The 14,203-nt window shown below is 41.8% G+C and overlaps 1 protein-coding gene across 1 annotated transcript; it reads left to right on the forward strand.

Moving 5' to 3' along the window:
• The first annotated feature begins 3,220 nt into the window (after nucleotides 1-3,220).
• Nucleotides 3,221-13,275, forward strand: ZNF397 (zinc finger protein 397). Its single transcript, XM_010362707.2, has 4 exons — nucleotides 3,221-3,295; nucleotides 4,569-5,063; nucleotides 5,323-5,464; nucleotides 7,473-13,275. Exons 2-4 carry the CDS (start codon nucleotides 4,650-4,652, stop codon nucleotides 8,516-8,518), a joined length of 1,602 nt encoding a protein of 533 aa, XP_010361009.1. The 5' UTR covers nucleotides 3,221-3,295; nucleotides 4,569-4,649; the 3' UTR covers nucleotides 8,519-13,275.
• The last annotated feature ends 928 nt before the right edge of the window (nucleotides 13,276-14,203 follow it).

Raw genomic sequence — 14,203 nt, forward strand, 5'->3', positions numbered from 1 at the left:
CAATGGGCTTATCTCACTTGATAAATACCATAAAGCAGACCGATGTTGCATGATACAGTAATTCAAGCAGTTGGACTTCACTGAATGAGCAGCCTTACTCACTGATCACTGGTAATGCCTGGAGCTGACATTATTTCACACCTGTCATACATATCATTAAAAAAAAGAAACAAAAATTAAGAACATCTGAAGGAGGAGAAAAACAAAAATTATACTTCTCTACCCTTGATTCAATAATTTAGCAAATATTTTCATATTAAAGCAGACTGGATATGTGTGAGATTGGGGATGGGGGATGATGGAGGGAATGATTTCAAGGGCACTGATATAATCGATAGCACTGAAAGTTAAATAAGTCATGGAAATTGTTGGCTAAGGCCATTAAGGGGCTCTAAGGAGGCCCTAAGGCCCTACAGCCCTACGGGGTAATCAGTTGCTATCTCAGTGGGAACTTAAACTATGTCCCAGAAATTAGCTCTAAATCTCTAGTCTACATCTCTTGCAAGTAATTAATTATTAATATTTTATATTTTAAACACATGTAACATCTTATAACGAAGGACAGGAGTCTGGATTTTTTCTCAGTGTCTCACTTTCTTACCTATACAAGGGAATCAGATTACCTATCAAAGCAGATATTACTGTTGCAAACTCAACATTCATCTATTTATCTCCCTTTTCTGCCTTTTTAACACAGCCGTAATTTCATGCATTCTCCCCCGAGTGTCTGTGTCCTTTAGTAGAGGCTGGCCTTCTCCTTAGCCCTAGGATATAAATTTCAATTGTCCTAATCCCACCATGGAGGCCTTACCTCCCTTATCAGTGATAGACATAAGCACTCAAAGCAATTTCAGTTAATAAGACATGACAGAGAAATCTGCTGGGGGAAGAAGAGTTTCCTTAATCTTTTAAAGGGGCAGAAGATAAAGGTGTTCCCCTTTTTGGTCTCTGAACATTATCTGTAATCTGGAACTGAGGGAATCATTTTAGGACCATAAAGCCAGCCAGACGGGGGAACAACACACGTAAAGATGGCAGAGCCAAAAGAAGGAAGAAACCTGTGTCCTTGACAATATTGTCCAGACGCAGAAGTAACCAACCCTGGGAATGATTTTATCTCCATGCACCTAGCTACTAGGATTTGTTTTAAAAAGGCTTAAACAATAAGGACATCTAGTAAGGTTCCTGTTACTGCAGCCAAAAGCATTTCAACTGATATGCCTTCTCTCTTTCAATAGTTTCACTCTTACATAGTAGGTTTCTCAATATAACAAGGTGTGTTAGGTTAGATGCAAAGATAACTGCCAAAATTTCCTCCTACGATCAAGCCGCGTAATGTCTATTTCCCTTTTCCACCATTCCAGTCCTTCTGTCATGGAATACTGCAGAAGAATATAATGCCAGTTCCAGACTCAGGCTTTAAGAGAATTAGCATCTTTCCTCCTCCTTCACTCTTTTGGAAGCCAGTCATCATGTAAGAAAGCTTAGGCTAAACTCCTGAATGGAGAGAGGCCTTGTGGAGAAGAATCAAGTAACTTCAGCCAAGAGGCAGCACCAAGACTTCAGCAATGTGAGTTAAGCCATCTTGGACCTTCCACCCCAGTTAAGTGAAGATAGCTGACACCTCATAAAGCAGAGACTAGACATCTCCGCTAAGCCCTGCCTGAATTCCTGGCAACAGACCTGTGAGCAATAAAACATCTGCTGTTTTTAGTCACTAAGTCTCGAAGTGGTTCATTATGAAGCAATTGATAATTTATAAGCAAATTAATATTATTTGTTTTTTGCTTTGTAAAATTGCTGTAGTTATTTCACAATGATAAAAAATTATTTAGTGAGTCACTAATAGCTTTGAATGCTAATGAACATTTTTTCTCAAATATGTGTATTTTAACAGTCTTGGCTGACAAAGGAGAATTTGTTTCTATGTATGTATGTATCGCTTTGTTATTATCCTATGTACTTTTAAAAATATAACATTTTAAATATGTAACATTTAAACACGTAAAATGTAACATTTTAAAAATAAATACAAATAAATGGGAAACAATTTGCAACAAATGAGTTGCTATCCTTAATAAGCAAAAAATTCTCACAAAGAAAAAAGAAAAATCTTACTCCCTTAATTTTTTAAATGGGAAAAGCCATCTCTGAAGAACCACAAATGGTCAATAAACATGAAGGGGGACCATCTTAAGCTCACAAAGTTGAAACATGAGGCATCATTTTTCGCTGACTAAATAACCACAGAAAAATTTAAGCAGTAAGACTTAATACCAGCAAACTTCCACTGAAGAATGGGAAGACCCTGAAATAGGCTCCTGGAGTCTATGACACCAGTCTCCTTGAACTATGGGGACGTGGGCGTCCCTGGTCACAAGTTGCCTGACTTTGGACAATGTCTATGGCTGTAAAGAGGGGACTATACAGCCACAGCACAAAGCTGTTGTAAGGCTCCAGTGATACTCATAGGCAAGAGCAATATAAGTGACTGTTAGTTTTTGTTCAGCCTATTTGCGTTTACTTTTGTCAGAGATCTCAGAAAAGAACTGGATCACAGGAAAATCTGAATTTTTTTTTTTTTTTTTTTTTTTTTTTTTTTTTTTTTTTGAGACGGGAGTCTCCCTCTGTCGTCCAGGCTGGAGTGCAGTGGCCAGGCTGGAGTGCAGTGGCATATCTCACCTCACTGCAAGCTCCGCCTCGCGGGTTCACTCCATTCTCCTGCCTCAGCCACCCGAGTAGCTGGGACTACAGGCGCCCAGCAGCACGCGCGGCTAATTTTTTGTATTTTTTAGTAGAGATGGGGTTTCACTGTGTTAGCCAGGATGGTCTCGATCTCCTGACCTCGTGATCCGCCCGCCTCGGCCTCCCGAAGTGTTGGGATTACAGGCGTGAGCCACCGTGCCCGGCCGAAAATCTGAATATTTTAATGGAAAATTGGGAGTGGGATTCGGGAATGACTTGACACCAACAATCGTGGGTGGCGCGGGGAGAAAGCCAGGGTGGCGAGGCCCAGGCGGGTTGCGAGGACCCCCGGGTGCCGCAGCTCACAAGGACCCCTACTCCTTGCGCACCCCCGCCTGGGCTTGGAGGTTCCGCTGGGCTAGCGGCGGCCGGGAGAAGGCGGTGGGACCAGTTGATCCCGCGGCTCTGATTGGCTACCTGAGAGCAAGGGGCGGAGCGGCGGGGAACCCGGAACGAAAGAGAGCGGAACACTGCGTACGCGCACTTCCGGTCTTTGTGGCTTGCCGCTCTGGGTCGGCGGCTCATTCCCTGGCCGCTCCTGGGCTTCGCGGTGAGGGACTTGGGCCCCTAGGAAGAGGGAGGTGGGGTTAGGAGCGCGGGCCGGACAGTGGAGGAGCCCCGCTGCTCGGCCTGCCTATCCCCAGGTCGCGGCCCCTTGGCCCGCGCGGCGTCTCCAAGCGACTGGGGAACTCAGAGGAGGCCAGCACTCAAAACTCTGCTTTCCAAAGGAAAACGCAGTTCCCCTGACCCCGTGACTTGGCAAATGCTGCGGGTTTAACCAAGGATATAAAAATAGAAGTGCTAGTTAGTGCAGCCTAACTGGTTAATAAACCTTAAATTTGTAGGCTAAATATTCTAATTAATCTCTAACGTTAACTGTAGTGTGAGGAATGAATTTTACTCATCTGTCCTGACAAACTAAGGGCATACACTCCTATCGATATCTCGTCATCCTAAAATCAGGTCAAGTTTGATCTGTGTCACAACATTTAATACAATAACTATTTGTTACCATATTTTGCTTTTGAACATTTTTACTCCTGGGATATTCTAGGCTTTTTCAGAACTGATACTGATCTTTTTACTGCTTTTGTGTATGTGGTACCTATCATGTTTTTGAACACGTGGTAAGCATTTTACAGATACGTCTTTGTTCTTGGTCAATTCCTCAGTAGACTCATTTATTCATAAGCAAAAACCTTAACCTAATGCTCAGTAACTGCCTCAGTATTTGTTGAAGTAAGTTGGTAAACACCAAATGTGATCAAATGACAAATACCCAATATTTACATCAACTCATGTTTAATGTGAACTTAAAAAAAAATGTTACTACTACCTTAAATGAAAATCAACATTACTTGCTTTAGATAGAAAGTAACTAAAAATAAACGTTTAAAATCAGTATTACTAAATTCTGCCTAAATATTTTTACTCTTGGAAGTCTGATTCTGAAGCCTATATTTCATTTAAAAGAGAGTTTTACAAGTTTTATTAATATATACATGTTAGAGATAGATTTTTCTCCTTGATACAATCAGAATTTGAAGAGAATTGGAAATTTTCTCACTATGTGATTGATGTTAATGTTGCATACACATTCTTTGGCTTCTAAAATAGTTTTTTCTAACATTAGTGGTAGGAATTCTTCATAATGGGAGACACTGATTGAGGTTAATGATTTTTAGTTTATCATCTCGTTTTATTTAGTGATAGCCCCAAATCTGCTCCCTTTCAATATATTACTAAAGTTACTCATCTTTATTATTACAAGTTCTTAGAGATTTTATTGATTGCTGTAAGTTAACTGCTTTTATATCCTTCAGGAAAGAAGAGATTACTCACACTCCTTCTCAAGCACCGAACCCAGTTGTACTGAGCTTTTTGCTAAGCTGTTTCAGCCAAGAATGGCTGTGGAATCTGAAGCAATTTCAACCCTGATACCTCAGGATCCTCCAGAACAAGAACTAATACTAGTAAAAGTAGAAGATAACTTTTCCTGGGATGAGAAATTTAAGCAGAATGGGAGTACTCAATCCTGCCAAGAACTGTTTCGTCAGCAGTTCAGAAAGTTTTGCTACCAGGAGACACCTGGGCCCCGGGAGGCTCTGAGCCAACTCCAGGAACTTTGCTATCAGTGGCTAATGCCAGAGTTGCACACAAAGGAGCAGATCTTGGAACTGCTGGTACTGGAGCAGTTCCTGAGCATTCTGCCTGAGGAGCTGCAGATCTGGGTTCAGCAACATGATCCAAAAAGCGGCGAGGAAGCTGTGACCCTGTTGGAGGATTTGGAGAGGGAGTTTGATGACCCAGGGCAGCAGGTGGGAACAGAGAAAAGTGATGTGTTGTGGGAAAAGGAATTTACAGCCTGGAGCATGTAATGGTATCGTAACAGTAGGATAAAAATTTTTATGTCTCTACTGAAGCCTAACCTGAAGTGACTAGTAGAGCCATACTTGTCTATACCCTTGAATGCTCTTTTCTCCCTGGAGATGTCATCATTGACTTCTTTGAGATTTTTACTAAGCAAGTTTTCCTAGGGATTTTCTCACAAAGCTAACCATATTTTCCTGATTTCAGGTCCCAGCTAGTCCACAGGAACCAGCAGTGCCATGGAAGGATTTAACATGTCTCAGAGCATCCCAAGAGTCACCAAACATCCACCTCCAGCCCTTAAAGACACAGCTGAAATCCTGGAAACCGTGCCTTTCCCCTAAAAGTGGTGAGGAATAGGAAATCATCTGGAAACTCTTGACACTTAGGTTTCTGTTTTTGAGAATGCAGAATTAATTGCACTTGATAAACTTGCCACATGTGAGCATCACCTTTATTATTCTAAACCAGAGGTGCTCACTTTAGCAGCTTTGTATTCAGCCCTCATGAATTGCTGTGAGCCCTCCTGTGTCAGTTTCCCTGTTACTCATTCACTCATTTCATTATGTTGTAATTTTATAAAGCGTCAATACATGTCTGGTACTGTGGTAGGCCCTGGGTTTAAAGAGGTTTCAGGTCTAGGTGGGTGATGGACAAATAAAAAGGCAGTTGCAATATAGTAAATTATAGAATAAAAGTAGGCACTGGGTACTGTTGGAGCACATCTAAAGGCACCTAATCCAATCTTAGAGGATCAAGGAATACTTCCTGAAGGAAGAAAATCTAAGCTAAGACTTGAACTATGAGTAAGACAAAGCCAGGTAAATGGGTGGGAGGAGGAGTAGCCCAAGTAAAGGCCATACCATCCCGAAGGTGTGAGAATACAACCCATTCTGAAAATTGCAGAATTGCAGGTAGTTGAATTTGACTTGAATGGAGAATTGACAGGTGGTAAGAGAAGAACCAGAGAGGAAAATAGGATCCAGTCGTAAAGACCTGTATGTCGTGCTAATTTGTTTGTATAGTTTCTTAAGTGCAGTGGTGTGCCGTTGAAGGATTTTGGAAAGGGAGTGACATAGTTTGATTTGTAGTTTAGAAGTTAGCTGCAAATGGAGAATCATGCGAGGAAAGAAAGAGTATGGTCCTATTAGAGACTGCTATAATCCAAGTGGCCACAGTGTATTCAATCAATATGTCTTATGGTGAGCGGTGGAGAACATAAAAGCTGACTCCTGTTCATCAGCATTTAAATTGCTTTGCAACATCTGGTAATTATTAAAACTAGAGTGTGAGGCAGAGGAGTTGAGGATGATACTGAGGTTTCAGTCTTGAACAATCTGGTTAATGGTAGTACTGTTCATGTAAATGAGAAAACATAAGGAAAAACAAATACATCTGATGATTTGTTTAGATTGGTACATTTGGTGCTTGTGAAATATTCAAAAGTAAAATGCCCAGTTAGCATAAGACTTTAGAGCTTAATAAAATACGAATATAATTGGGGATCTGGGCAGGCATTAGTCAGACAATAGCTTACAATATAAGTTGTAATGGAAGCCAAGGGTAGAGGCTTTGTAGAGTAAGGATACATGAGAGTCCAAAACAGAATCTGGAGGAATGCTCGTGTTTGAGTGATTTACCCTAGAATCTAAGAAGGAATAGCCACAGAAATCAGGCTAATATCACTGGAAGAGAATGTCATCTAGAAGGAAGGTGTGATCCTCAGTATCAATGCTACAGAGAGGCTAAGTAATAATCTAGAAAGTACCCATTGGATTAAAGAGCTATGAAGTGACCCTGATGAGAGTAGAATAATAATCTAGAAAGTACCCATTGGATTAAAGAGCTATGAAGTGATCCTGATGAGAGTAGAATCAGTGGAAGTAGGGGACGGGGCAGTGGGGGGCAGGGGGGATGGTAAGGCAAAAACCAGATTGTGGAATGAGGATACTTTCACTTGAAAGGCTGCAGACAACTCTTTTAGGAAACCACTATGAGAGAGAGTGAGGTTGCTTGAGGGAGGTATGTTGGCAAGAAGGTTGATTTTAAAAGGTGGGAGACACTTAAGCTTATTTAAAAGCTGATGAACAGGAATCAGTTGAGAAAGAGATTGTAAATAGTAGAAAAAAATTGTAGGTAATTTATCAATTGATGTCTCAAAAGAGGCAGGAAAGGATGAAATTCAAAGTATAGATGTAGACTTTATTAGATATGAGAGAACCTCTTTTGGCCAGTTGGAAAAAACTGGAGGACGGTGACATCTTTGTAGGTAGAAGCTTCTGTTTTCTCTCATGTAGGAAGTATTGACAGTGACTAGAGAAATGTAATATCTGTTTGTTTGCTACTTATTGTTTCAGATTGTGAGAACAATGAAACAGCAACAAAGGGCATCTCAGAAGAAAAATCACAGGGACTCCCTCAGGAACCTTCATTTCGAGGAATTAGTGAGCATGAAAGCAATTTAGTGTGGAAGCAAGGAAGTGCTACAGGGGAGAAACTAAGATCTCCTTCCCGAGGGAGCAGTTTTAATCAAGTGATCTTCACAAACAAATCTCTAGGAAAGAGAGACCTTTATGATGAGGCTGAAAGATGCTTGATTCTAACTACAGACTCTATAATGTGTCAGAATGTTCCTCCAGAAGAGAGACCTTATAGATGTGATGTATGTGGGCACAGCTTCAAGCAGCATTCCTCTCTAACACAACATCAGAGAATCCATACTGGAGAGAAGCCCTATAAATGTAACCAGTGTGGGAAGGCCTTTAGTTTGAGGTCCTATCTTATTATTCATCAGAGAATTCATAGTGGTGAGAAAGCATATGAATGTAGTGAATGTGGGAAAGCTTTCAATCAGAGCTCAGCCCTCATTCGACATCGGAAAATCCATACTGGTGAGAAGGCTTGTAAATGTAATGAGTGTGGCAAAGCATTCAGTCAAAGTTCATATCTCATTATACATCAAAGAATTCACACTGGTGAGAAACCTTATGAGTGTAATGAGTGTGGGAAAACCTTTAGCCAGAGCTCAAAACTCATTAGACATCAGCGAATTCACACAGGAGAGAGACCCTATGAATGCAATGAATGTGGAAAAGCTTTCAGGCAAAGCTCAGAGCTGATTACTCATCAGAGAATACATAGTGGAGAGAAACCCTATGAATGTAATGAATGTGGAAAAGCTTTCAGTTTGAGCTCAAACCTTATCAGACATCAGAGAATTCATAGTGGAGAGGAACCTTATCAGTGTAATGAATGTGGCAAAACCTTCAAAAGGAGCTCAGCCCTTGTTCAGCATCAGAGAATTCATTCTGGGGACGAAGCTTATATATGTAATGAATGTGGGAAGGCTTTCAGGCACAGATCAGTCCTTATGCGCCATCAGAGAGTCCACACTATGAAGTAATTTGTGAATACTGTGAATAGTGTAAATACTTAAGTCAAATTTTTATGTTTGTTAGTCAAAAGAGTTTACTTTGGAGCCAAACTCCATAAAGGTTATAAAATACTAGGTCTTGAGTCTAGCTTGCTTTGTGCAGCATTTCCCAGTGCTAAAGTGTCCTTTGAAAGCTTTTCCTGTGACTAATCAGAATACAGAAGAATCATTACTTCCAGCTCTTCTCTTATTAGGAATACTCAGGAAATACGAAAAATGGGAATGTAACATTGAAATCTTATTTTGTGTGAAAGTGTCATGAAAAGAATATAGCAACTTAGGCTCTGTCACTGCATCTGATTGTTAGTGTACCAGGTTATGGGGCTGGTGTGGACTGTGTGAGGCACTTTGTCTCAGGAACTAAAAAAAAATTGACCTAATAAATAACAGTGACAGAGCAGCAAGAAAGGTGGGGGAAATGGCTTCATCAATGATTTGTTGAGCCCAGGGCAGGCCAGGAATTAGATAGGCGTGAGAAGAAAGAATATAATTTACCCAAAGATTATTTTTTGAGTACCTACTTTATCTCAGGGACTAGGAATACAGTGGAAAACAAGACTGTAATCTCTGTATCTAATGGGCAAGGCAGCCAAACAGGCAGTGAAAAGTGGAATGCTCCTATGTGACCTTAAGGAGCCTCTGACTCAGCCTTGGATAAGGAAATGGAAATGGCCTGAAGGATGAGGAGGAGTTAGCCAAGGTGGTACTCCAGGGAAGAAGATTCCCAGTAAAGAACAGTAGCCAAAGGCCAGAAACAAAGTGTGGCGCATTCTTTGAGTTCCTGATGTAGTGAGGTCTTGTCAGAGAAGTCTGGGTCTGGCCAGACTCTTAAGCAGTGCCAATGGAGAAGTTCCTGTTAATAGACAAAACCTGGAGCCCTTGGACCACAGGGGAGTCAAGAGCTTTGTCTTGGTTTATGTGACCCCAGGGAAAGGGCAAATATGTGGTTTCCTTGCCAAACCTGTAGGCTATCCTAGAACCTCCATGAGGGTAGTGGTGGGAATGAGGGTGAGAAAGAGCCCATACCTATACCTCAAGAGTCTGAGTGTTAAGGCTGTCTCTCCCATCCTTAAGATTCTCCTTTGATTCTAAAGACAGTATCAGAGTTGCTGTCAGGTTTCCTATAATTCCCAAGACTCTAGATCAGAAGCTGCCATGTCCTTTGTTTCTGGGGCTGTATGCCCACAGTTCCTAGTACATTCCCTTGGGCTTTGGTGCTCAAAAAGTATTTGTCAGTTGCTGGGTCTGTGATGTTCTTTGGGCACCTCGCACATGTTCAGTTTTGTTTTATGTCACCAGTATTTCACAATATCTTTTGCAATTTTTTTTTTTTTTGAAATGGAGTTTCACTCTTGGTGCCCATGCTGGAGTGTAATGGCGTGATCTTGGTTCACTGCAAACTCTACCTCCCGGGTTCAAGCGATTCTCCTGCCTCAGCCTCCTGAGTAGCTGGGATTACAGGCATGCGCCACCAGGGCCAGCTAATTTTGTATTTTTAGGAAAGGCAGGGTTTCTCCATGTTGGTCAGGCTGGTTTCAAACTCCCAACCTCAGGTGATCCACCCACCTCGGCCTCCCAAAGTGCTGGGATTACAGGCATGAGCCACCACGCCCAGCCATCTTTTGCAAATTTTATTAAAGAGTATGCTAAAAGAAAGTGACAAACTAATGGTCACAATCAGTCGAGACTTCCCTTTTCTGAGGGGCCTAGCAGGAAGAGAATATTTAGACTGATGCTTAGTGTAAGATGGAATGTTGTGCAGGTTAACCAGCAACACAAAGACATATTCAAAAGACCTAATAGGTAGGAAGAATAACACACCATACCAAAAACAAATCTGTGTGGAAATCTAGAATCCTGTGCATAAAAAAAGAATTTTCATGAGGATAAAAAGAAGCAAAGAGAAGTAATGCTCTTATTGGGGCATAATCAGTGGACATGTGCTAACCAGTAAGAATGGCAGGAGGCCTAAATGCCCATGTTTGGGGAGAGAATATGGAAAAAATGGATGGGATTATTTGGAAAATATTAAAATACATGGTAAGAGCTACTCAACTCTTATTTTCCTCCTCTTCCACAGATAAAGACCTGAACAAACTGAAAAGGTAGGACATTAAGTAGGAATTGTATATTGTAAAACGGAAATGCTCTTGATGTAAGAAAGCTCTACTGTATGTTAGTAAGCAGTGTAATAGATAGGCCAAGCACAGTGACTCACACCTATAATCCCAGCACTTTGGGAGGCCAAGGCTGGAGGATCGTTTGAGTCTAGGAGTTCAAGCCCATTCTGGGCAGCATAGTGAGACCCCACCTCTACAAAAAATAAACAGAATTTGCCAGACGTGGTAGTGTATGCCTGTAGACCCAAGTATTTGGGAGGCTGAGGTAAGAGGTTCGCTCAAGCCCTGGAGGTTGAGGCATCAGGGAGGCAAGATCACACCACTGCACTCCAGCCTGGGAGAGCAAGACCCTGTCTCCAAACCAAAAAAAAAAAAAAGGAAAAAAATAAATGTCATAGATACTTGCTAAGGGCTTTGTATATAATTATTAATGTTATTTCTCATCACAGCGTGTATGTAGCAGATGAGGAATGAAGGCTAAAGGTCATATATATAAAAAATGAGGAGGTCAGACTTTGAACCCACAACCTGACTGTAGAGCCACTTCAGTATATTCGCTCCCCATAAGAAAGTTCCAATAGAAAAAAAAAAATGCTACTTAAGTAGGGAAATCACAAAATAAGTGCCAGTGAACAATAAATGTTCAACCCCAGTACAGTTAAAATGTATATTAAAGCAAGAGTTGAGATGACACTTATAAAACAGACAGGAATTCAGGGACATTGGGACTCTAATGCTGCTGGTAAGACATGAATAAATACATACTGTCTCTGGCAACCAATACCAGAAGCCTTAAGCATTGCCTTTTGACTTTGAAATTGTACCTGGAAATGCATGTTTCAGAAACCATCATGAATGTACACAAAATCCTAAAACTTAAAACTGATATCACAGGCCAGGCACAGTGGCTCATGCCTGTAATCCCAGCACTTTGGGAGGCTGAGGCAGGTGGATCACCTGAGATCAGGAGTTCAAGACCAGCCTGACCAACATGGTGATCCCATCTCTACTAAAAATACAGAAAAATTAGCCAGGTATGGTGGCATGCACCTGTAGTCCCAGCTACTCGGGAGGCTGAGACAGGAGAATTGCTTGAACCCGGGAGGTGGAGGTTGCAGTGAGCCGAGATTATACCATTGTATTCCAGCCTAGGTGACAGAGCGAGACTGTGTCTCAAAAAAAAAAAAAAAAAAAAACTGATGTCAATTAATATTAAATGAAGTATTCGTGATATATTGTTAAGTAAAAATATTACAAAACAATATGTACAGTATGATCCCATGTAAAATATATATTTATGTATTAAAACCACTGAAAACAAACTCAGAGTGCTATACTGGTTATCTCTGGGTGCTGAGGTTGTAGGTGATGTAATTTTTTTCTTGTGCTTTTCTGTGTTTTTCAAATTTTTCTATAGTAAACCTCTAATACTCTTAAAATTAGGGGGGAAGAGTGAATGGAAGCCCAGGATACTTGAGAAAATATTTTAAAGGCACTTGCTTTTCATAGCATCTCTGTCTCTTCCAAGTCTCAGGAAATTAGCTAACTTATTAACTCTGATCCCTTCATCACTGGTAAAATGACAATGGTAAACATACCCATCTCACAGGTAGTATATTAAAAAGTCTACAAATTATAAATCTGGGTGCAAAAGGAATTACTTGCCTGAAAGATTTACAGTTGAGAAAAGCAATAGCTTTGAAATGGAGATCTTTGATTTTTAGAGCTTTTCCATGTATTCTGTAGCCATAAGCAAGTCACCTTCCAACTCTAGACCCTCACTTTAAAGGAGCTGATGTAGATTATCTCTTATGGTCAAAGCTTCAACATTCTACTTTTTATGAAATGGAAGGGGCACCAATATAAGGTGATGTCAAAGGAAATTTTTTCTTCTTCACCACTTTTGCTTGGAAGAAAAGTAATTCATGCCTTTCCCTTCTGCTCAGGTCTGTCCTTTTTCTCTTGGTATAGAAGCAGTCCAGGGAGTAATGATGTCTACCTTAAATGAGTCTTACACAGATTTTAAAAGATAATGTGCAATTTAGGCAGTGTACTTTGGTTTCCTGCCTTCCCCCTTCTTCCTCATTTCCATAGCCTGCAACTAATACATCCAGCTGAAAGGATTGGAAATTTAAAGCAAATCTGACCCTCATCTCTCCAAGTTCACTGAGGACCTGCTGAGGGAGAAGGAGGTCATGGCAGGTCCACAGGTCTAAGCTTGGTCCTTTTCAGCAATTAGTGTTGAAGATTCCAGTCTGGTGCATATGGCCACCTCCACTAAAGGGAAGAGAGAGTCCTAATTCTGGTGGACACCAGATGTGTTTGTGTTTAAAGAGGCTCCTTCTTGCCCTCATTCCCATTGTCTTTCAACAACAACTAAATCTCAGATGCCCCCTCACTTTGGTTAACCGCAGCCCCAGAGACTGGCTATTTTAGTTTCCTGATATTTTTTGGCCCAGGAAATAGAAACTGAGAACACCAATGTGAGGCCTCTGAGCCCAAGCCAAGCTATCACATCCCCTGTGACTTGCACATATATGCCCAGATGGCCTGAAGTAACTGAAGAATCACAAAAGAAGTGCAAATGCCCTGCCCCGCCTTAACTGATGACATTCCACCACAAAAGAAGTGAAAATGGCCGGTCCTTGCCTTAAGCGATGACATTATCTTGTGAAATTCCTGTTCCTGGCTCATCCTGGCTCAAAAAGCTCCCCCACTGGGCACCTTGTGACCCCCACTCCTGCCCGCCGGAGAACAACCCCTCTTTGACCGTAATTTTCCTTTACCTACCCAAATTCTATGAAACGGCCCCACCCTTATCTCCCTTCACTGACTTTTTTTGGACTCAGCCCGCCTGCACCCAGGTGAAATAAAACAGCCATGTTGCTCACACAAAGCCTGTTTGGTGGTCTCTTCGCACGGACCGCATAACATTTTGGTGCCATGACTCGGATCGGGGGACCTCCCTTGGGAGATCAATCCCGTCCTCCTGCTCTTTGCTTCATGAGAAAGATCCACCTACGACCTCGGGTCCTCAGACCCAATAGCCCAAGGAACATCTCACCAATTTTAAATCAGGTAAGTGGCCCCCTTTTTACTCTCTTCTCCAGCCTCTCTCCCTATCTCTCAACCTCTTTCTCCTTTCAATGTTGGCACCACCCTTCAATCTCTCCCTTCTCTTCATTTCAATTCCTTTCATTTTCTGGTAGAGACAAAGGAGACACGTTTTATCCGTGGACCCAAAACACCGGCGCCAGTCACGGACTGGGGAAGGCAGACTTCCCTTGGGGTTTAATCATTGCAGGGACGCCTCTCTGGTTACTCACCCACGTTTTAGAGGTGTCTGACCATGTTGCAGGGATGCCTGCCTTGGTCCTTCACCCTAAGCGGCAAGTCCCGCTTTTCTGGGGGAGGGGCAAGCACCCTGACCCCTTCTCTCCCTGTTTCTACCCCTTCTCTGCTTTTCTGGGGGAGGGGCAAGCACCCTGACCCCTTCTCTGCTTTTATGGGGGAGGGGCAAGCACCTCGACCCCTT

This window comes from Rhinopithecus roxellana, chromosome 21 (assembly GCF_007565055.1).
Source record: "Rhinopithecus roxellana isolate Shanxi Qingling chromosome 21, ASM756505v1, whole genome shotgun sequence".
In the NCBI taxonomy this organism is placed as follows: domain Eukaryota; kingdom Metazoa; phylum Chordata; class Mammalia; order Primates; family Cercopithecidae; genus Rhinopithecus; species Rhinopithecus roxellana.